Below are 25,497 nucleotides of genomic sequence, written 5' to 3'. Positions count from 1 at the left end.
CCTTTTGAAGCATTGTATGGTCGTAAGTGCCGATCTCCTATTTGTTGGGCCGAAGTAGGCGAAAAGCAAATCACCGGACCCGAGGTAGTTCACGAAACCACGGAGAAGATTGCTCAGATCCAAGCTAGACTTAAGACTGCCCGTGATCGCCAAAAGAGCTATGCCGATCTTAAACGGAAAGACTTTGAATTTAATGTTGGTGATCGTGTAATGTTGAAGGTTGCACCTTGGAAAGGTGTGATCCGTTTTGGAAAACGTGGAAAGTTGAACCCACGATACATTGGTCCATTCGATATCTTGGAACGTGTTGGACCAGTTGCATACCGTTTGGATCTACCAGCACAATTGAGCTCAGTTCATCCTACCTTCCATGTGTCAAACTTGAAGAAGTGTCTTGCTGCACCCGAACTCATCATACCATTGGAAGAACTTACTATTGATGACAAACTCCACTTTGTGGAGGAACCTGTTGAGATTATGGATCGTGAGATCAAAACTTTGAAACGCAACAAGATTCCGATTGTACGAGTACGATGGAATGCCAAACGAGGACCTGAGTTTACTTGGGAACGAGAGGATCAAATGATGCGGAAATATCCTCATCTTTTCCCGACTCCTCCATCTACTTCAGCTTAAATTTCGGGACGAAATTTTCTTTAACAGGTGGGTAATGTAACGACCCTGGTTTTTCCAACGTTATTTATTAATAATTATTATTATTAATACGTGTGATTAATCGAATGTATGTTATTACATTTGCATGTTGCTTTGATTGCCCGTACTTGAACTTTAAATGCCCGAAACGTCTTTGTGACACCCGGAACTTGCACGAATAATATTTTAAGATATTATTTACATTCATGATTAATTTTATTAATCATTTTAATTAACTAAAGCTATTAGTTAGTTACTTGGGCTTATGTTGGACTTTTAGTGGACTTACTTGTTACTTGCATACAACTTGGGCTTTATACATGTGCATGGACTTATGAGAGCCCACCCTACTTATTAGTTGGACTTAATTAGCCCATTAAGACTTGCAAGTATCAAACTTAAGTGTAACTAGTTAGTTATTACTTAAAGGAATCTAGTTTGCTCATTATCCCCATGAAAACAACCCTTTTAACCAACTTTTAACCTCTTTACATGCTAGTAACCATAAGACTTCTCCCTCCCTCCATTTTGCTGCAGAAAAAAACGTGGCCTAGGAGCCTTTTGATGGGAGTTTTGGTTTTCAAATTTCATTACTTACTTCATTCACATTTACTCTTTCATTTTACACACACATTACTTGCATACTTTTCTCTCTTTTCTCTCTCATTTTTCTCTAAAGATTGTAAGTATTATGAACAACTTTTCTTCTCTTTTCTTTGTCCCAAAACTGAATTTAAACATCACATAATCATCATCATCTTTTGTTGTTTGTTACTTAATCTTGTTGTAGTTTAATTACTTGTAGATTACTAAGTTGTTTACTTACTTACTTACTTGTCTTTCTTTACATGTTTCAAGAATCAACTCTTTAGTTTGATTCTTCACTTATATCTTGTATTTATCAAGAACATTCAAGAACATAATCTATCTAGTTATGTTCTACATATTTTGTTTCAAAAGATTAAAGTTCATAGTTGTATAAACTCATTACTTGTAGTTCTTGAAGTAACTTTGAAGTTACTTCACTTAAAGACCAACTTTGGTTGAATCTTTAAAAGTATGAGCAACTATGAATCATTTATCTTGTTTACTTAAGTTACTACTCCATTTATGCACTTTATTTACATGTTGTTAGTTTATTTGGTCAAGTACTACAAGTTAGACTTGATCTCATAATCTTCTTGAACTTAAAAGTTAACTTATGAGTTTCAAGAACATAGAAGTGTAACTTACAAGTTACAACTTCAAATACCTTTGAAAGATCTAAGTTATCTAGCTTGTGGTCTTCTTAAATTGTCATAAACAAAAGCTATAAAGCTTACATACACTTTACTAGTTGTTGATTTAAGTTTATAACTTGTTTTTACTTCTAAAGTTCATATAAGTGTTGAAACTAAGCCTTGATGTAACCTTGGTTCATCAAACACTTACAACACTTGCACTTGAGTTATGATGGACAAACCTTGGTCAAAATGATGTTAACACATCAACGAGTTGTACACTTGAAGCTATACGCATCAAGAATGAGAACCGTGATGAACATCAAGCACCGAGACAACCGGAACTCTCCAAAACCCACTGTTCTGTCCAAAACCTACTGACCTGATGCTTCTGGAACAGACCAGTAGACCTGGGCTGTTCTAACCTTGATTTTTAGATAGAACTTTTCGAGTAGATAACTTTTCATATAGGACTCGTCTTAATCCGAGTTATGGTTTAGGATTTATGGACCTCCGATCGTTACCATGTCCTTTAACGTTGTGCAGAAATTTCTGACCTACTCGCACTTAGACCGTCGCCACGGTCAAACCAAGACGAGTTTGCTTCTGTAAATTTTACCACACTTAAGGGACTCATAGACGGAGCCATGACCACTGGTCTCACCTTAATTCAGTAAGGGTAGAGGCCGTGGTGACTGACCGAAGTCAGCCTTTGTTTTAAACGACTTTCATAAACGAGTCTTACTTGTTACCTTTTTGTTTAATGATGATTGATGATGACCCTTATGACCTTAATTACGTACTTGTAAACCTTTTGAGACGACTTATTGACTTAGTGCTATTTGACTTAGGTTGAGGACGTTTGGACCGTTACTTGCACACCACTTTCCGACTACTACCTTACCATTTCTACTAATCATTGTGAGTTATAGCATTCCCTTTTTACTTTAACTTATTTTGGGAACTGAGAATGCATGCGGACTTTATGTTTTACATACTAGGCACGAGTACTTAAACTTTATATATGTGTGGGTTATATAACGGCAGAAACATTCCCTTTAGCTCGGTAACGTTTAATCATTGGTTTTTGAACCGTGAACGCGAATCTTAGATATGGATCCATAGGGTTTGACATCCCCACTCGGGCTAGTAGCGCTAGCATTTAACGAGTGTTTAATACTTCGAGGTTATACGCACTTGCCAAGTGCACTTTAAGGGGGTACATTAAACGTTAAGTTAGTTACCGGGTGCCCACGGTTAAGCATATACTTTTACATACTTTTGAAACGCTCGTTGTAGCAGTGAAATCTCGTGGCCTACTTACATTACTGTTATACTTAAACTATAGCTCACCAACCTTTGTGTTGACCTTTTTAAGCATGTATTTTCTCAGGTGCTTGAAGTCGCTTCCGCTATCTTACTAGTCGTGCTGTAGAACCCGCTGCCTAGAGTTGTTATCGCATGACTACTTATGTTGCATTCAAACTTTTTTACTTATGAACTTATGTTATGTAACGACCATTATGGTCACGTACACTTATTTAATGCTTCTACTTAGTGAAGCATACTTTGATTTGTAAAACAATTGACGTATGTTATGACGTCACTTTTATTAATGAATGCAAACTCTATTTTGAAAACGCATATAGTACTTAACCTTGTAATGATCCTGTTGATGATGGTCCGTACATGATGATTTAGTACGGGGCGTCACAACGGTGGGCGGGATATTTATAAATACTAATAATTATTCATTTGACTGGACACAAGAATGGATTAATAGTCAATGGACTCATTAAAACAGGGGTGGTTACATTCAAGGGTAATTGGTGTAATTGTTAACAAAGTATTAAAACCTTGAATTACATGCAGTCGATAACCTGGTGTAATCATTAAACAAAGTATTAAGACCTTGTTACAGTTTAAGTCCCCAATTAGTTGGAATATTTGACTTCGGGTATAAGGTTAATTTAGTGAAGACCCTCGCACCAGATGTACTTATCAAATAATCCAGGACAAAGGACAATTAACCCTTGGTAATAAATTAAAATCAACATGTCAAACATCATGATTACGGAAGTTTAAATAAGCATAACTCCTTTATTTTATATCTCATCGCACTTTTATTTATCGTCATTTTATTTATCGTACTTTAATTTATTGCACTTTTAATTATCGTACTTTTATATTATCGCATTTTTATTTATCGTCATTTACTTTACGCTTTAAATTAAGTTAATATTTTGCATTAGGACTTAAAATCGACAAACCGGTCGTTAAACGGTAAACCCCCCTTTTATAATAATAATAATAATAATAATAATACTACTTATATATATATATATATATATATATATATATATATATATATATATATATATATATATATATATAGTGGTAGGATCAAGAGGGAAGTAACCATTTGGGGGGAAGCGGGGGGAAGCAAAAACTTACTTTTTTCGTTTTTTGAAAAAACTTTGTTCACGAACATTATAGATGAGATGAAAATATGAAAATTTAGTAGAGACACTTTGTGATAAATGTTTTTATTTTGGCGGGAAAACGCTCGAAGAAGTAATATATAACAATTATCGTGTTTTTCGAGCGTATTTCGAGGTTTTAGCTATTGGGGTTTAGATATTAGGGTTTAGATATTAGGGTTTATAGGGTTTAGATATTAGGGTTTAGAAATTTAGGGTTTAGGATTTATATTTAGGGTTTAGATTTAGGATTTAGATTGAGTTTTTAACACGAACGGTTTAGAGTTTATGGTTTAGGGTTTAGGGTTTGGTGTTTTGGGTTTATGGAATAAACCCAAAACACCAAACCCTAAACCCTAAACCCTAAAATCTAAATCGGGCTAAATTTTACTTCACAAAACATGAAAAAAAACGTTCATATTCTTCACGAACAATATTATCTTGAATGTTATTTTTGTCGATCGTTTTCCCGCCTAAATAATAACATTCATCACGAAGTGTCTCTTCTAAATGTTCATATTTTCGTGTGATCTTGATGTCGAAAAAAAAAATTCAAAAAAAAAACGAATTTTTTTTTGCTTCCCCCCGATTGGTTACTTCCCCATTGATCCTGCCCCTATATATATATATATATATATATATATATATATATATATATATATATATATATATATATATATATATATATATATATATATACAAATATACTTGTGAAAAATATAGCGTTAAACTCAGCTGTATCCTTGTGGAACGAACCGGACTTACCAGAAACTACACTACTCTACGATTAGGTACACTGCCTATAAGTGTTGTAGCAAGGTTTAGGTATATCCATTCAATAAATAAATAAATAACTTGTGTAAATTGTATCGTATTTAATAGTATTTCGTAATAAATATAATCTATTTCGTACTACCCCTCGCACACATCAGAAGAGATAGGGTATAAGCTACTGAACACTTGGGAGTACGTTCGGATTGAGGGTGAACAGTTAATAGTTACAGCTAATCCGGCAATACCTGACTCAGAGGACCGGACGGTGCCAGGGGTAAGAGTTACAGGGTTTAGGCCTGATACAAGGATGAGAGATGGTCGGAGACGGCGAGGTTCTCATGAACCACGGGATGAGGATGATCCCACCACACAGGGACGGCCCACTGACACCCGCCGACACTCATCAGTAGGAGAAGGGGATAGGCCGCGCTTCCCACCGTACCATTATCACATGGGAAATCTACCTGGACATGAGAGTTGGTTTGCTCAGCATGCGATCTTTCAGAATCTGGATCACTTTACACATTATGCAGGCAGACAACTCAATGTCCCTCCATATCCTCATGAGTATCTGGTACTAGTATCCCACAGGGACCTCAGAGGTACAGGCCGGAGCCATCAGCAAACAGTATCCCCATCTCCACCTCGGCATCATTACACGCAGCGTACAGTCATCCCATATCCTCCAAGGGAACAGAGCACAGGGGCCGCGGATTTTGTCAACAACTTGTTTGACACATCCCACATGAGCACTCACAGAGATACATCCACCAACGCTCAGGCTTCTGTATGGGATCAGGCTGCAAGCCGATATATGACTGAGGGAGTCACACAGGGTATAGACGGTATGAGTGTGAACCCACATTGGGGTAGAGATCTGCAGGACGGTATGAGTTGGCGTACAGGGCCTATGATTCACACGAGCACCTCATCATTCACAGGACTGATCGCACGATCAGATGAGATCCAGTTCAGGATATCCTCGGGAATGAACACAGCAGAATTGGCACAACAATTCACAACAGACGAGGAGATGACTGACGAGGGACAGTCCGCTTTGAGGAACCCGACGAGGCCACACACGAATGTATCTTACTCCCTTCCGTACCACCCACCTCAGCCATAAATTTCCTTATCTCTGAACTATTTTGATGATTACTTATGATACTCTATTAAACTGTGTTTGTACGCCCGGTCTCGGGCATAACTACTTTATGTTTTTGAGTATGTATGATATTTAGAATAAAAATTTCATGAATAAAACGTCACAAACAAACGATGATCGAGATCATACGAGATGGAAGCACGACTTGGAGCAAGGACGCACTGAACGAAGATGACGCCGGCACGAGAATTGAAAAAACCATAATTGGCACACCATCCGACTGCACGCCTTGCAACCATAGGGGAGTACTACGTCTTCACCACTTTTTCAATAAGAATATACGCAAACTACTATACCACTTTAAAAACTAAGTGTGGGATTGGCAACCCCATCAACATAAACTTTTAATAACAAAACGCCTCTTTCAAAACCTAAAGTGTGGGATACTCCGTATCCTTAACATTGAGGACAATGTTATTTTAAAGTATGGGATAACAAATATTGCACATAACGATTCTTGTAAAACCCTCGAGTGTTGTTAAACTAAATTTTTCACAAAATTTAAAACTTTCCGAACTATAAAACACTAAGGACTATAAATTTTATAAAAGATCAAAAAGTTTTTGCTACAAAATAGACCAAAGAGTAAAACAAGGATAAAAACTTGGGTTAAAGCCAAAAATAGGCTACAAACTTACACAAATGTACCAATGCGCCCACAAACTCATTTCCGTCCTACTGTCGCCTACAAACTTTCAAAAAATGTGCTAATATCAACATTTTATAGTTTTGACCTGTTACATACTAATTTTGACCTAATAATTTTTTTTTTAAAGAATTAAGATCCAATCCACGAACGACACGTGTTGATTTTAACCAGTTTAGCCGGTAGCTAGTCATTTTTGTTTACATTGGTACACTTTTTAAAAGTTTTTGTTTACATTGGTACACTTTTTGAAAGTTTGTAGGCGACAGTAGGACGAAAATGAGTTTGTGGGCGACATCGGTACATTTGTGTAAGTTTGTAGCCTATTTTTGGCTTTAACCCTAAAAACTTTTTGCGAAAATCAAACCAAATTTTTCAAAAGAGCATTGCATAACGAAAGGCACGATTCAACCCATTATAATTGTTGTGAGGCACCCCCAAATAAGGCTTTATAGGCACTCATTTTTAGTGTTTCACTATACTTCCGTTGAGCGTGCCGATGTTAATATCTCAGAATCAGAACTTGCTCTTGATCTACATTTCGGAATCACACATTTTGACAAGGGTGACTAAGTTAGAACCTCGGCTATTCGTGAAGACAAAAACATCCCCCATTACACACCTTCATTTCCATCATTCCACAACTCCATCCACCACTACCTATCTACTCTATTCGCTTCATAAATAAAGAAATGAATCCCGACGAAATCTTTCGGGAAATCCTCTATAAAACCGCATTAGAAAATGCGAGCACCCAAGCCAATATATTGATGAATAAAGGTTCTGAAAAAAAGAGCAGAGCCAGAAAAGATTCGAGAAAAAGAACTCCTTACAGTCAAAAAGAAGGATGCTCACCGTGAAATTCCTGACAAAAAGCTGAAAGGATCACCAAAATTCGATCTTTCAAAGAAACTCCTATCTATCAATACCCTTCGCACCCCAAAAACCTCCAAATCACCATTTCTTCACGATACAAGCTGAGTCTATAATTGAAAGTTCTCTCAAATAAGTGATGGAGATTTGAGTCTTGATCAAGCCTATGCCGAAGAATGTAAGCATGACTGGCTAAGAGCGATTTTATTTCTTAGAACTATAGGACACCCTAAATACTTTAGTGAAATGAGAGACCCGAGTGAGATAACCTCAGTTATGTAACCTCCTCTCATGCTTGCGGAAAAGGGTTTGAGAATAACAAAAAGAATAAAACTAAGTTTTCACTCCTCCGTCTCGCGGAACAAAGATCACTTAATCACTACGAATTAAAGTCTTCGGTGTTTAAAGTTCGAAAGTTTGCTTGAGGACAAGCAAAGTCTAAGTGTGGGATATTTGATATCGGCTAAAAAGTCATGTTTTTATCCCCGATATTGAGTCCCAAAAAGCTTAAAGTTCAAAACTTTGTCGGCTAAATAATCGCTTTTTCGGTTAAATTTGTAGATAAAGTAATTACGAAGACGATGCAAAAAGAATCAAGAGAAACGGAGCTAAAACGAAGATTCTAGAGCGAAAACAGCGTAAGATAAGAAATCAAGTTACGATCCAGCAAAATTAGCTGACCAGGCAAGCCAAACGGCCTGCCAAACGGCCTGCCAAACGGCTTGCCTGGCTCATAAACAGCCTGCCAAACGGCCAAGGCAAACGGCCCCTGCAAACGGGCTGGTCTGGCAAACGGCCCCTGCAAACGGCCTGCCAACCGTTTGCTGGGACATTTCAAGTCTATTTAAAGGCTTTTTGTTATCCAATTTCAACACACCTCTCCTCACTCTCTCACTACAATACACTTTCTCTCACTAGAGCTTTCAAGGCCTTCTCACCTCCGAGCGAGAAATTAAGTACCCGGAGGCGAACGCCGAAGATTGTAGTAGGAGCGGTCTAGAGGATGTCAGCACTTGTAATGGTCTAGATCTCGTCTGTAAACGGTGAACGTTTTCCTTAATTTAATAAAGTTATCTTATTATCTTAAGTTGCTTTCATCTTGCATGCTCGTCTATCTATTACAAATGTTTATTATATGTTGAATACTTTATCTGAAACTTATCCTACTGTTATGATGAAACCTTGATGGTTTAGTAGTTTAATTTACGGATCACCCTTTCCGCTTATTCAAGTGGCTATAACCTAGTATTAGGACCTGATCAACCATAGGATACAAGGTAAGTAGTTATGTGTGCTTAACGTCACAATAGGGATATAGTACCTACGTACGAATAACCATTTATTCGTCAAAGAAGAGCTGCCCATTTAGGCTGTGATTAGAGTAGGCAATATAGAGTTCAGAGAACACTGGCTTGCTCAAAAGCATGATTCGCATCAGAAGCAACGTTCTTGAGATGTTGTAAGATGATCCGGGGTTGAATAAGTGATCGCAAAGGAGAGACCTCTAATCCAATTAACAGTACCTTAGAATCTAAGATTGCACATCTGTTAATGGTAAGGCATAGCATAGTGTTAAGTGATAGAATATTGCTTTAGTTAGACCAACTAGGATTAAGAAAAGATAAGACTTTCCTTTATGGATATACCACTTTGTTCATGTACCTAGGATTCTATCCATAAGGTCGTTTAAACCCTCTAAGGTTAGCGTTGGGAGTAGGGATATCCGTCTTAGCCAGAATCTTCAAAGCCTAAACTCTTAGTAACAAATCAGTTAGGTTCATAGCCCAATTGATTGAGGTTTAGTGTTTATTCTAGGAAGTTAAACTCTTGTGATAGTCTCCCATCAAAAATTCTATTCTCCATACCTATCTATCTTTATCTTTACAGTTAAATTATAATATTATTAGTTAATCTTAATCTATCACCTCTTGTCACTAGGGTTAACTATATAGGCACTTTTGTCTCACGTTACTGAGCAAACATACAAAAATACGAACCTGAGTTATATTTACCACTTACTCGTTAAAAAGAAGACAAGTAGGTGAGTTATAGCTAGGAAACTCCAGCTAAATATAAATAATAAAACCATTACTCTCCTTTGGTAGCTAATTCTGACGTGTTGCGACCTAACGACACCGCACAAATAAAATCGTCCGTTTTGGCCATATCACCCGTCGTTCCCTCTTACGGAGTCTTTTTTAAGTTATTTTATCTAGACAAAATTACATAGATAGTCCCTGTGGTTTGCTAAAAAAACACACGGATAGTTCAAACTTTATTTTTTAACATTTTTAGTCCAAACTAATTCCACGGATAGTCCAAATCCGTTACCACCGTGAACTTGTCACCGTTAACCTCACACATGTGCCATGCATCTGAGGGTGTTTTTGTCCTTTTATTCCACTTTTCCCCAAATCAAGAACACCCATTTATCTTCATCCTCTCAAAGACATAAGCTCACAGAACCCTAATACTCTAATCATCAAATCTAAATCTAAATTATCATATATATAATAAATAATAAATTAACAAGATAAGATCTGTAAAAATATCCGTGTAATATTGTCAATATAAGATAAGGACTGCAAAAAACCCAAATTCAGTTCATAAATTAGAAAAAATTAATATCAACAATTTCAATTAACAAGGACTATTCGTTGATAAATTAACAAGATAAGATCAACAATTTTAGTTCATAATTTAATATCAACAATTTCAGTTCATAAATTAACAAGATAAGATCTATACAATTTCAATTACACCTTTAATCTCAATAAATTAGTACCTGCAACCACAAATTAGAAATGGAAAAGGACCCGCCATTGAAGTTGCAGGTAAGGTATCACCATCTCTTTCTTGTTTTCTATATTTTCATCTTTTTAACTTTTTGCAACTCATAAACCCTAGCTAAACTCATCGCCACCACTCGGTACTTCTGGCCATTGAAGTCGTCACTTTCAAAATTCGCCGTCGTCACTTTTAAACGTTTCACATATCTGATTTTTGGTCAGATTTGTTACGAAGGAAAGGGTGCGTTTGTTCAGATATGATTTCGTGAAACTCCAGGTTTGAACAAATTGTTGTGTAAATGTGAGTGATGAGGCTTTATCAAAGCTTTTAGTCAATGGTACGGCTCTTCAAGCCATGTATTGATTTCCTATTATTGATTAAAGACCAATTTTCGTTTGACGAGTTAGTTACGAACAACAAGCCATGTATTGATTAAAGACCAAAGGCATGTGACCAATTTTAATCGTCATGTATTTTTGATAGTTTAATTATTGATGATTAGTCAATGTTTTTGATTTAATTTTGTGGAATAAAAAATTGAGGTATGATATTTAAGTAGAAGATGAAGATTAGGGTTTATTATTTTAGATGGTAAGAAATTGAAGATGAAGATGATGATGAAGAGAAAGGCAAAACTACAAAAATGCACGGATAAGTAGTAGATGAAGATTAGGGTTTATTATTTTAGATGGTAAGAAATTGAAGATGAAGAGAAAGGCAAAACTACAAAAATGCACGGATAGTCTAAACTAGAAAAAATTCGACCGCGCGTTGCTGCGGTTGTATTCGACGCGCGGTCGAATTTGGATATACGTTGTTTGGTACCTAATATATCTAGTAGGTTGAGTTGTTTGTTGGACGTGTATGTATATGTATGTAAAGCTTTTTTAACGATGTCCGTTTCGCGTAAAGTTAGTCGCGTTGTGTTCGTAAAATTATTTCGAGTTGAACGGTGGTCTCGGAAAAATTTAACGCGCACCGAGCGAGAATATAGGGCCCGTTATTTAGTGTTTTTTAACGGAAACTAAAATATCGATATGATGTAGTTAGTTTGGGTAGTTTATTAGAGGGGTGTGTATGTATTGAATATAGTCCGAGGTATTTAGCGTTTTTTTAGAAGTGTCCGTTTCGCGTCTAGTTAGTCCCGTTGTGTTCATTAGATTTTTTTGAGTTGAACGGTGGGATTGAAAAAATTTAACGCGAGGCGGGCGGAAAGATATGTCCCGCTGAAAATATGGGTGGAGTTTGTTTAAGATTTTTAATTAAAATATGTATTTTACACTTTACACCCCTGTTTTGAGGGTTTGGGTGTAAGTTGTCACCTTTTTTAGGGGGTTTTTTTGGTTTTTTTCCCTCTTTTTCCCTCCTTGTCGTTTTGGCCGAGATTTTTTGGGGGGATGGGGTCAAACGACCAAATTCTGTGTGTTGATTAGTATGTAGTGGTAATTTGGGTAAAATGACAAAAAGCCCTCATGTGCTTATCACATGCATGTGGTTAACGGAAAAAGTTAATGTCCTTGATGATTTTGGACTATCCGTGAAGTTAGTCCATACTCCTGGACTAAAAATGTTAAAAAATCAAGTTTAGACTATTCGTGTTTTTTTAAGCAAACTACAGGGACTATCTGTGTAATTTTGTCTTTTATATATAATAGGGAGATAAACAGTTTTGAAAAAAGGGTTTGGGTTGATTTATCTTATTTAAAATAACGAACAAAAATAGGCAAACACTTTAATAATCAATCCGAGACACACCCCTGCTTAATCATTGATTCAGTGTTTTTTTTTTACACAAGGAGAGTTTAAAGTGATTCACTTGCATTTACTATTGAAAACCTGTAAAATAGCATCCTGAATTAATTGGCAAGGTGGACGACAACATTCTCATATAGACTGCAAGTGAAGGGGGTTGTAAGTTGTAACTAAATGACTCCTAAAATCAGTGGTAGAGCATTGAAGGTGGGATGTTTCAGTGAGTGAGTGAGTGACAAGAGAGGGGGACCATACTTAAAAAGTACTTGATTGTTGAGGGACCAGCTGTACAATTTTATCATTTTACCAAGACACAAATACACAATCACAGACTTACAGGGGTAATTTGACCAGCTTCTTACTGTAATATCGTTAGGTGGACGGTTCATGACCATTGGATCATTGAGCCCATCACGGGGTATATTTGCAAGTGCACCCCCACAAGTTTCATGTAGTCTATTGCAATAACCACCGGCCTTCCAGTTGAGTGGTATCAAGCCTTAGTATGGCGGACCCGCGACTAGTTGCCAAGCAACCCGGGTTCAATTCCGAGGAGGGGGAGGTTTCTTCAGGATTCCCGCGATTAGTTGCCAAGCAACCCGTGACCCGCGATTAGTTGCCAAGCAACCCGGGTTCGATCCTTGGAGTTTCCTACCTAGCGTGCGTGGGTGGGTGCAAATGAGAGCATTTGATGCCTCTCAAGCCGTTAAAAAATGCAGTCTATTGCAATAACCAAATCGCCTTAAAATATTACACAAGACATTTCAGCATGTGATATTAGGACAATCAATCTATTCCGTCAGGGATGGCAATGGGCGAAAAAAACCCGTGACCCGCGCGTACCCAATCTGTGATGGGCGGGTAAAATCCTTAAATCCTACTCGCGGGCACGGGTACGGGTAAAAAATTATACCCGGCGATGGGTCGTGGGCTGGTCGCGGGTACATACTACCCGTCACGGGTAAAACCCAATCCATTAATTCATGAGACTTTTTTTTTTAATTTACTGGCTAGTTTATACATACAATTATCAAATTTAAAAATGATTTTATTTGTAATGCAATAATGATTAAAAATATAATATTATATATAAGTAAAAAACTTAATTTTCACGTCATTTACACATGTAGCTTGTACATATAGTTCATAATTAATAAAATTAAATAACTTTTCTTAAAGAAATTTAACAAAGTTGTATATTATTATTACCCGCGGGTTTACCCATGGGTCATGGGTATCCGCGGGTCACGGGCATGGGCGTAGATATTTTACCCGTGGGCGGGTAACGGGTCTCAAAGATGGAAAAAACAACCCGGCGGGCGGGTCGCGGATATATAGAACATTAGAACTCGTGCTCATTACCCGCGGGCGTCATCCCTATATTTCATAATCCTTCTTCTTTCTATATACCCGTGAGGACTGTATACATTTAACCCATCTATCTCATCATCCAACCCTTTTCGATTTTCCTTAAAGAGCCACGTAGCATCATCAGTGATTACTTGAGTAATCGTAAATGTGTTTTGAAATCCCCATTATCAAATACCACCAGACCTCTCGTTGATGACATTTTACAATCTGCATTCAGTTGTCATCAACTTCTCTACATTTCATTCTATTAACGCTGCAATACATTGGCTTTTCACAATCCGATCACCCGACCCATTTTTACATTTCCTCGATACCTAAATTTTTTTGGGAAATGTTATAATGGATGACTGGACTTTGGGTTTACGGTCTGTTTCTAACGTATATTGACTATATATACATATTTAGCTCATTTCTTAAGATTATCCTATTTAGCTTATGAAACACATTAGGAACCTCTATTCAGATTATTGTGATAGAAATACTTGATGGAATCGTATAAGCTAAAGACTATTGATACGCCTTTCAGACACAGACAAAACTCATTTTTGAGTGCAAGACGGTATACATATATGGCTGGTTGGACTCAGACATCTTTTTTGTCATAAAGTCAAGTTACGAGTAAACCTAAGAGAAGTGTTGGGAAATTACTGTCTCGCTAATTCCCACCACCCATCCCAACAATAACAGTAAAGAAATAAGAACAATCCACAACACAAGAATTTAACGTGAAAACTCCAAAACAGGAGAAAAACTACGGGCCTCCAAAGAGAGAAATACACTATATCACAAATTGTTACAATGACATAGACGACTCTCTTAAGCCAATTACACTCTCTAAAGTATTTAACTAATACAACTCTCAAATAAGGGTAAGAAAGAAAGAAATAATCAGAAACTTAAACTGTATTGATTGGTGCAAGTTGGAATGAAGACCATGAGCTCCTTTTATAACTAAGGATTTCACCTCTAACTTCTTTCACCCACCTATGTGGGACAACTTCATTTTATATTCAAAGAATTTACTCCTTTTTTCTTCCATCCACCAATGTGGGACAAGTAACCATATTATTTTTCTATTAAAAATAACACCAACACGAAGATCGCTAGACAGAAGATGTTATCACGCTGGAGCAATGTGTAATCTTCACATGTCAGCCCCAAAAGGCTCTGCTCCAACTCACAATGTGGTTAGTCCAACATATTATGTTATGTCAAAATGGTAAAGCTTTTCAAAATACACCATAGTATTATGTATCATGTATTGTTCATTTCTTGAGAGTAGTTTTGTACTCTCTCTCTCTCACACACACACATATACATTCTCACTCCATAGTCTCATTAGCATTAACTCAATCTAGTTTTCTATTGAGTCCAACTTCATAATTTGATTGTTAAGCCACTCTCGCCGGAATATCAGATTGCAATCCGAGTCTACACGAATATCAAAGATTAAACAACTAGCCTTCAAACATATCCCCTATTTTGGCTCAAATCATAACACGCTTGATCAAGAAGGAAGCATAAAGTAAAACATTGATAAAATTTATACCCAGTAATTGTTATTTTTATTTTTTCACATCTTTGAGTTTTCACATCTTGTACGTTCGTTAATGTTTAAATCAAAGATCTTCATCCATACAGATGAGTATGTCATCAGTACAAATGAGTATGTCGTATACGGATGAGTGAGACATTTTTACGGACAAGAAATACGTCCGTACGGATGTAGATCAGGTCCTATAAATTGAGGATTACGAGATTCATTCAAGGGTTACTTACTTTTGCATAATCCTAGCCACACTCACTATGTTCTATGCATTCCAAATCATCTAGCAACTCTAGGTATCATTTAACAACATCAAAACGTCCATTACAAAGTGTTAACACAGGGCCGTCTCATTGATTCTGAGAGCCCCGTGCAGACTTGAAAATGGGCTCTTGAACGTTAATTTTTTTCGGGTTAAACTAATCGACCCGCTTTGTGAATCAACACTAATTCGGCATAACACTTAATTTTTGGGTTAAAAGTATATAATTATAAAAGATTTACAAAATTTTGGGCCCCTTAAAATTTTCAGACCCTGTGTTAACAGATAGAGATTCACGCGTATTTTGTTAGAAATCTTAATCTAAAAAATTTCACATTCTAAATTGAGTATACGATTGATTTGATCCGTTAAATGGGTCCTACAACAACACAACAATGCTAACTAAACAGAAACACTTAACAACATATCTCCAATATTTGCATAATTGCATGCTATTCACGTGATCCCAATTCATATTGATTTTCTTATTTCGAATTAATATATAGTTGATATTGATATAGTTGATTAAATCTTACTATATCAATTGCTATTATTATCAATATATTCAATAGAATGTATAAATTCACCATTCACACCAATATTTTATTAGAAAAGGGTATTTTCGTTATTTTACTTGTCAGATATTTACCTACCTTACTATCCATTTTTAAATCAGTCGTCACTCTCATTATAATTAATTGTTTCGTAATTAATTAGTAAAGTAAATATTGATTAATAACTACACAAATGAATAAATTCAAACATTTAGTGGTCCACTCTAAACCTTAGTAATAAATAAACATAAACATGACGTATTATATTATATTATATTATATTATAATATAATACAGCGAACCACTTTGTTGTAGTTTAACTCTGAGAAAATTGCTGTATGGTCATGTTCACTTATTATACTGAAAGTATATTATCATTTTAGTTTAATGTATAGTTTTTTTGTTACTTACGACAACTTACTTTTATTAGTGTTATAAGAAGAGAAAAAAAAATGGAACTATTTAACATCCCAAAAGCCTTACATCCCGAAAGGATAAATTTGTTACTCGAAAGTTCAGTTATTGTAAAAAAGTTTCTTCTTGGATCGTCTTAAAGAAAATACGATGAAATTGTTACTCGATATAGTATAATTAAAACGTTCACCATGAGGTTATTAGAGCGAACGAGTTATGATTAAAAATTTTATCTCCGTAATTTATGGATTTGTTTAACGTCTGGTCGTGGAATAAGCTTGATATCCAATAAGATAATGAAACGACGTCCTCTAACAAAATCAAATTAAGCCAAATCAGCAATGCGTTAAAAAGGACGACAAAAACTTTAATTAAAGATCGTAATGATGCAATGGACCGTTTGTAGATTCTATAAGGGTTACGACAAACTGTAAAACCCTAAGAATTTGAAGACCAACGATGCAAATGATCATTGTATCTTTTTTGACCAATTGATTGATATATGCTTTAAAAAGGTTAGTGATATAGCTTTAATTTGCAACTAATTAAGACGTAAGGGTCATGATGAATTAGTGAGACCCGTATGAAATAATACAGGACAATACAACTAGTAGTTACTAAAAGCACATATCTTTATGCATATGAAATTATAGTTTATCTTTACAGCAAAAACGTATATATAAAGTCAGTTGTGTAAGTTAATATGTTTTGAAATGGAATAGATTGACAATATACAACTTATTTGACCAATGGTGAATTACGTGTGGCATTTAAAAACGTGTATAGTACTTGTTTAGTTGGTCATGTTTAGGTTTTGTGTTAACAAGTAAACTCTAAATCTGGCAAAGTGGTGCACATATTATTGATTATAATGGAAAGATGGATTGTGTATATACATGTTTATAGAACATGTAGGAAAGCGGATGAGATTGTTTATTCTCAAGTTATGAAAGAGGTTAAATATTTCATTCAGATATGATTGTTTATTCTCAAGTTATGAAAGAGGTTAAATATTTCATTCAGATATGCGACTTAATTGGGTTATTTTGTAAAATTTGAACACAAGCATGTATGTGAGGATATTATGACATCAATTACTAGGCTATATATATATATATATATATATATATATATATATATATATATATATATATATATATATATATATATATATATATATATATATATCACTACAAGAAATTCGTTCTTTTGCCACGAAATCATTTGTGGCGACAAAAATTTCGCCACAAACAACCCGCTAAACGACAAAAAAAACCTACTTTTTGACTTGTTGAGTCAAACTTAACTTTTGTGGCGACATGTCGCCAAAAAAGTCGCCGCAAATTTAATTTTACATTTCTTTTCCATTTTTCTTAATAAAAACCTGGTCAAAGGTTGAGTTTTTTTAATTGTGGCGACATGTCGCCACTAAAAGTTGTCGCAATTGTATATTTTTTATTTTTATTTCATTTAATTTTTTTCTCTCCAAATTGCAAAAATTATTAAGTGGAGGGAAAATTTCCCGCCATACCTATTGTGACGACTTGTCGCCACTAATGTTGCCGCAAAAGTTGCCACAAATTTAATTTTACATCTCCTTTCGTGCCAATAAAGTACAGATTTAGTGACTCATTTATTTATTTTATTTTATTGTTTAATTTAATTATAAGGTAAATGAAAAGTTCTTAACTGGGCCCTCTTTATTTTCACTCAATATTTTGGAGTACAATTTAGCGGGAATTTTCCCTCTGCATTTCATTAAATGATTTATATCTCTTAAACCTTTTCCTTTCACCATCCAATATTTTCTAATTCCCTTCCAACCTTTTTATCATTTTAGTACTCTTTCACGCTTTCTCACTTTGGTCCATATTCCTTACAATTCACGCACTAATCACCGACGTTGTTCTCAGGTTCGTTTTCTATTCTTCTTTAATCTTGCAATTGATATCTATTTACAGCGTGATAAATCAACCAATGTCTTTGAAAATCCAATGAAGACGTATTATCGAGTAAACCGTTATAAAAATGGGGAATGGCGTCAAACAGAGTATGGAGAAAAATATGTAAGTAATTAGTTATACTTGATAACATTATATATATATATATATATATATATATATATATATATATATATATATATATATATATATATATATATATATATATATATATGTACATTTTATGTATATATATATTTTTTATGAAAAGCAAACAGTTTATTATTATTAATTATAAACAAAAGAATACATACACATACAAACCTATCACATGAATGAGGTGGGATTATGCACAGACCCATAACCCATTTTCAAGTTACATGACCCATATTCACTAGGCTGTATATACAAGTAACAGGAGCAAAACCTCTGTGCGTGTGTATATATGTATGTGTTACAGATTTTATATATAATATCAATTATTTTTTTGTCGTAATTATGCAGCTTTCAATGCAAGAACTTCAGAAAGAGAAGCCCAATCTGAGTGAGATAGAGATTATGGCGGAGGTTTTGGGCGAAACACGTGGTTGGAGGAGAGGTATTGGGATGAGAATACCCTCATCGTCTACATCCACGACCTCCACAGCCCAAATGAGCAAACGATATTATACTTTGGACGAGGTTGAGGCTTTACGGGCCGAGGATCAGAAGAAGATAATGGAGAAAATGGAAAAGATATTCCAAAAGAAGATGAATGAACAAATGGTGCACTACCATGAGAATTACACCTCGAAACTCTATGACGCGGTAGGTAAAGGGAAAGAGGCCTACGTATATGATGCAGTAGGTAAAGGGAAAGAGCCCTACATATATGTTGATGCCGAGGACGAGGAAAACTGTGGTAATAGTGATGAAGATGATGGATATGGTGATGGTAGCGATGGTGCATCGGGATCTTTGGCTTGACTTTGGTGTTTAGATTTTAGTATCTAATTCGTATGTTAAACATATGATATTTTGAACAATTGGGTATGTATTTCGTATGTTAAACATATGATATTTTGAACAATTGGGTATGTAGTTCGTATGTTAAACGATTGTAATTTGTGTTATCGGAAACGTTTAGTTTGTAGTAGATTTGTTTCTTTGATTTGTTAGAAAACAAGCAATAACAGGTTTTGTATCTGGGAAGAAAACCCGGCATTTCCGGGTGGGAAGCAGGAAAAACCAAAGCAGGTTATGCAGATTTTTTCTATTTGTGGCGACATATCGCCAAACTGAATCGCCACAAATGATAATTTCTGAATTTAAAAATAAATTGAATAAATATTTTTTACCACCAATTTGTCGCCACAAATATGTGGCCGCTAATAACATATGACGTCAGATGACGTCATAATTGAGTTAATTTTTCTTTTTTATTTGAAACCAAATTGTCGCCACAATTTGTCGCTGCAAACCATATTTTAGAATTTCTTTTACCTTTTCTTTAAACGGTTGTGGGCCCCACGTGTGTCGCCACAAAAGAGGCCGCAAAATATCTAAAGTGACGGATCTATTGCGGCAACATTTTTGTGACGTATTTGTTGCCGCAAAAGAGGATATTGTGGCGACATGTGGTCTAATGTGGCGAAAAGTTGTCGGCGTATTAGACTAGAATTGTTGTAGTGTATATATATATATATATATATATATATTAAAACTATTAGATACAATTGTGAACCTTTGTGCAAAAGTGTAAACATGGTGCACATTAGTTAGTTCTATGTGTGTGTATATATATATATATATATATATATATATATATATATATATATATATATATCACAAAAATATTAAAACTATTAGATACAATTGTGAACCTTTGTGCACAAGTGTAAACATGGTGCACATTAGTTAGTTCTGTATACCGGTCTTTCTTTTTTTGAAAAGCTCTGTATGCCGGTCTTAGAGGTGTAAATGATATGAAAATATTTGTAAGGTAATCGAGATTGACTATAAATCCTTTACATTGATTCATAGTTAAGAAGTTGAATCGAGTTTGAGCACGATAAATTAGAATAGAGTTTCATGTCGAGATCGACTTTAAAAATACTAGACTTAGGGCTTGCCAACCTAATACTCATCATTGAGTCGAGTCGATTCGAGGAAATTTAAGCACGAAAGTGTCGGTTATTAGCCAAGTCGAACTTGAGCCTGAAAATAAAAGATTAACTAAGCTCGAGTCGAGCTTCAAGTTCGGAATCATGTAATCAATCGAGCTGAAACTTGACACTGTATAGAATTTGAACTTGACACTCTAAAGAGTTTGAACTTGACATTGTAAAAACTTAGCACGCTTTTGATTTAACAAACCGATTAAGTGTCAAATGATTCAAATGTTCTGATTGAATATAGTTCTAAATAACAATAACATATTTGATAATTATGTTGAATGAACCATCTACATTCTACATGAATAATTAAAAGGATACTTATAATTTAAAGAGGGTATTAAAGCAAATACATGTACTTAATGATTGGGAAAGGTTCGATCATAGATTTAGTTTCATTTAGCGTCACTTGTTATTTAAAGGTTACAAGTAAACACGCTGAATATGAAATGATTTAGGATTTAATAATATATTATTTTTTTCGAGAACATTGGAATTTTTTTAATGTAACGTCGTGTAGTAGTTGTGGGAAACTCACAGTAATCTCAATGGTTCTCAAGGGTGGTTCAGTGTTCGGGTTAGGCGTTAGGGCGTTGGGTTGTTGGTTTGTTGTATTCTGGTAGCTGAATCCGATAGGAGTGTTTTTTGGTTTTTTTCACGGAAGTTTTGAAGTGGTGTTGGAGGTTTTATGGGTCATTTTCATAAGAGATTAGGTTTTGTGGGTTATGTTGAATTGTTGGTGAACGGTGCTACATGTTTCTTGTAGTATTAGGTAATTTGGTGGTTTTTGACCACCGAAATTTGGATTGAGTGGTATAAGGGTGAGATTTAACTTGAGGTACTGTCAACTCAAGTTCAATTCTCACTCAAAGCAGAGAGTTTACAACATTTGATGATAATGTCAACATCAACGCGATTTGAGAAGGTCTTTGGGGGGGGGGGGGGGGGGGGGGTTCTCTAACTTTCGATGATACTGCGAACATCGTCGCGAATTGGTTGATGTGTGAAGGGAAGATACATTTGGTAGTTGTTTTAGTTCGTGTAGTGTTAATTCAGTGATGATTAATGTGTATGTTTGCTATTAGGCTTTAGGTCATTTTAAGTAGAATGGTGAATCTATAGTTCTATACACGTACATGTAACACTTGTGATCGTTTGAATCAATTTTATTAAATTTTCAGTTTTTTAAGATAAAAAAGAAAAAAAGAAAAGAAAAAGGGAGAGGTGACTACTGACTAGAGTAAAAGTTACATAGGAAGAGGAACTTGCACTTTCCAACAATGCATTTCAATTATTTATTTATTTTTACTCATGTAATATAATGTATGTATATAAATATAATATAATGTAAGTGGTTAAAAATAAATAAAATCAAACTTTGAGCAAAAAAGAATGTGAAAGGCTGAAAATTAGATTCGAGCACCACCCACATCTCCCTTTTAGCTACGTACTCGTTGCCCCACTTCCCTACCTGTGCCACATTACTTTTTTCTTATTTTACACCACTCCATGCACATTAATTAATGAATATTAAATAATAATAATAATAATTATTATATTATATTATATGTATGTATATGTACATTATTATGTATAACTACACCGTATATGATGACATAATAACAATAATTGGCTGAATGTTTCACAAAATCACGCTTTGATAGGTGACAATATCGTTTTTGCAGCTTCATGTGGTATAGTTTTAATATTATATTGTATGCTTTTTAACGCAAAGCCTAAAAGTGTCGATAGTTGAGATTGAACCTAGACCTCTTTCTAAGATTTTTAAGCATTCAACTACTAGACTATCCATTGAGTTAGTTTCTATTTTCATTAAGGTCCTTTTGAATATAGTCTATAACAACAATACCCAATCCCATATGAGTGGGGTATGGGGGAGGTGAGATGTAGACAATCCTTCCTCTATCCTAGAATAAAGAGAAATCATTTCTCCACCCCGAGTTAGACACTCGCAAGAGCGGAGAAAGTCCTCCCTCTCTCTATTTGACGGGTAAAGAGATTGCTTTCAAGGGGACCTCCGGCCATAAAGAATGGAAAAAAAAATAAAATAAAATAAAATAAACAGAGACGCCATGAAAATGGTAGAATCAAATTTTCATAGGTTTTACAACGTGCCTGGAGTTCAATTTAGGCTCTAAGCGGCAGTCAAGTCGCCAATAAATCGACGCTTGCTAAGCCTCGCTTAATAGAGCCGTGAATATAGTCTATAACAAATCTAATTTATTCGTATTTTATAAATACATAAAACGAAAGGTCTAAAGTTTAACAAGAAAAAATAATACCTTTTGATCGTCTAAAAAGGATCAACATGATTTTTTTTGAAAAATATAATATTGAGTGGAATATCACAAGATATCTATTTTATTTTATTATTATAATTTTTTTTTTATATAAATTAAGGATGGTAAAAACTGATATGCATTATTTTTACACTTCCTGCTACAATTTTAGGGTTTAGAACATATGAGAATCATGAGCAGAAGCTTCTATTCAAAATTGAAGTGAATATTTCACATCAAGTCATCAAGATATGTTAAATTAAGATTTTTGGTAAAAAGAATCATTTTTGGCAAAATGTAAAATTAAGGGTTCTTCTTGGCCGGAATCGAGAAAATTAATGATAGGTTTGTCAAATCTTGAACCTTATCATTCGAGATTATTTGCCCGCCCTAGATATATCTCATTGTTTTGTTCGTTAAAATATTAGGCACCTTGACATAAATATGATAGTTGAACTTGTTCTTTTCAAGTTAATTTCCATCCAATCTCCCATTTATATATAGAAGTAGATAGTGCAAAATTTGTGGGCATTATATATAACAAACATATATAGTATAAGAATAAGCTTAGAAATTAAAAAAAGAGGAAACCCTAACTATATATATTTAGGAAGACAAAAGGAGAGAGTGGGTTAGGAGTATGGAACCAAAATAAATTAAATAAACATAACACAACAGCACAACTCTTCCTTCTCTCTTCAAGTCTTGATCCTTTCCTCCTTTATCTTTTCAGGCTCCTATCTTTCTCTGTGAAAGTTTTATTATTATTGATGTGAATCTCCATCATACTTTTACAAAAAAAAAAAAAAGAAAAAAAAGAAAGAGAGCTTTCAAGAGAGACCACCCCACTTGATCATATGGTTTTTTCATCACTTCCTACCAATCTGGATCATCCCAATTGGCCTCAACAGGTAATTAATTAATGGCCATCTTCAACTTAAAATAACCTAAAGTTTATTACTTGATGATGTAAAATTTAATAAACACAATTAATCATTTCATTTATTCCTTGTGTTTTTCTACTTTATATTTTCTTGTTCTCAAATCTTGATTATTTTCTTGCTTTTACACCAGCCAACTGGAGGTGATGGTGATCATGAAATTTCTCAGCTTCCTCCATCACTTATTATGCCGCCACCTCCGCCGCTAGTAGGAGGTGGAGATGGAAGATTTGTACCAATATCCGGAAGGATGACAACGCTTCCACATCAGCAAGAAACAGCTATGAAATGCCCTAGATGTGAATCTACTAATACTAAGTTTTGTTACTTCAACAATTACAGTCTATCTCAGCCACGTCACTTTTGCAAGACTTGCCGGAGATATTGGACTCGAGGTGGCGCGTTAAGGAGCGTCCCAGTTGGCGGTGGCTGCCGTAGAAACAAGAAGAGCAAGGGATCAAGGGGTTCTAGTTCAAAGTCTCCTGCTACCACTACAAGCTCAACTAGTAATACACCAATATCTCCTAATAGTTACGCCACGGATAATTCGATATTAGGGCATTTGGCTCACAACAATAGACCACCTCAATTTCCAATTATGCCCCCAGCTTTACATCACTTTGGAGGTGGGGATCTTGGTTTAACATTTGGTGATGGAAATGGAACTCGTATGATCAATCTTGGTCAAGATAGTAATTATCCATTTTTGGAAGGTGCTAATAGTGGCGGTATGTACGGTGAAGGCCCATCGAACTACGGTGGACAAGTTGCAGGGATGAAGATGGAGGAAAATCATCATAATCAACAGCAACATCAAGGAACAAATTTATCAAGAAACTTTCTTGGTATTTCAGGAAATGATCAATTCTTGGGTACTAGCAATGTTGCATGGGGTACAACTGATCTAAGTGGTTTCCCTTCTTCTTCTACTACTACACCCCATCTCTTGTGATTTACATTGTTTTCACTTCTTTCCATATTAAGCTTGCATCGTTTTCACTTCCTTCTACCAAATATATGTACATTAATTGTGCAATGCTACTTTGCTAGAGATTGAAGTATTAGCATACAATGCACGATATCTATAAGTAATCGTGTGCAACCGAAAATGGGATGTTCGTGTTGCTCGAAATGATTTCTTGGAAAAGCCCTAGTGCGTGCGCGCATACATAGCGGCTTAATTCTAGTAAATTTTATACATATAATTTGCATAATTAATTGTTGAGATTATATATTTGTAAGATTTTCTAGTATTGCTATGATCATATGCTTTAATTTCTTTTATATGCATCTTTGTTTATGTTAGTTGCTCACTTTAGCTCTTTAGTTTCATTGAGTTTACTAGTATCAATTAACATTGTTAATGTATCAGATTTATCTAAGGACAAATACTAGAGAAGAGTACTTTCTGATTTGTTGTCGCTTTAGATTTACTTTTGTAGAACAGTAAACACACACACTTTTTTTGTTCACGACGGTACTCGCACAACCTCAAGGTTGATGAGTTCCTTTGATACCGCTAGGCTAGAAGCTATTTGGTTGTCGCTTTAGATTCTATAGTTAGATAGTGTGTTTTCATTGTACACAGGGTTTTGACATTGTAACTCACCTTCTACATGAACCAGCGTGACGGTAAGTACCTCTATATATTTAATAAGCAGG

At 35.1% G+C, this 25,497-nt stretch overlaps 1 protein-coding gene across 2 annotated transcripts; it reads left to right on the top strand.

Moving 5' to 3' along the window:
• Positions 1-23,695: 23,695 nt before the first annotated feature.
• LOC139844157 (dof zinc finger protein DOF3.6-like) lies at positions 23,696-25,071 on the top strand. 2 transcript variants are annotated; one of them, XM_071834362.1, is made up of 2 exons: positions 23,696-23,805; positions 23,969-25,071. In XM_071834362.1, exons 1-2 carry the CDS (start codon positions 23,752-23,754, stop codon positions 24,785-24,787), a joined length of 873 nt encoding a protein of 290 aa, XP_071690463.1. In that variant the 5' UTR covers positions 23,696-23,751; the 3' UTR covers positions 24,788-25,071. The 2 variants fall into 2 exon arrangements, with proteins under 2 accessions (XP_071690463.1, XP_071690464.1); XM_071834363.1 differs by lacking the exon at positions 23,696-23,805 and adding an exon at positions 23,831-23,863.
• The last annotated feature ends 426 nt before the right edge of the window (positions 25,072-25,497 follow it).

The sequence above is a fragment of the Rutidosis leptorrhynchoides genome, chromosome 4 (genome assembly GCF_046630445.1).
Source record: "Rutidosis leptorrhynchoides isolate AG116_Rl617_1_P2 chromosome 4, CSIRO_AGI_Rlap_v1, whole genome shotgun sequence".
Classification (NCBI taxonomy): Eukaryota; Viridiplantae; Streptophyta; class Magnoliopsida; order Asterales; family Asteraceae; genus Rutidosis; species Rutidosis leptorrhynchoides.
Note: the sequence above shows the minus strand (reverse complement) of the source record. Positions and strands in the feature narration are given on the sequence as shown.

What these genes read in the sequence shown, in the direction of transcription:
- LOC139844157 (XM_071834362.1), top strand. Translation starts at nt 23,752, where the DNA reads ATGGTTTTTTCATCACTTCCTACCAATCTGGATCATCCCAATTGGCCT. An exon ending in ATCCCAATTGGCCTCAACAG is followed by an intron (nt 23,806 to 23,968) that starts GTAATTAATTAA and finishes CTTTTACACCAG; the next exon opens with CCAACTGGAGGTGATGGTGA.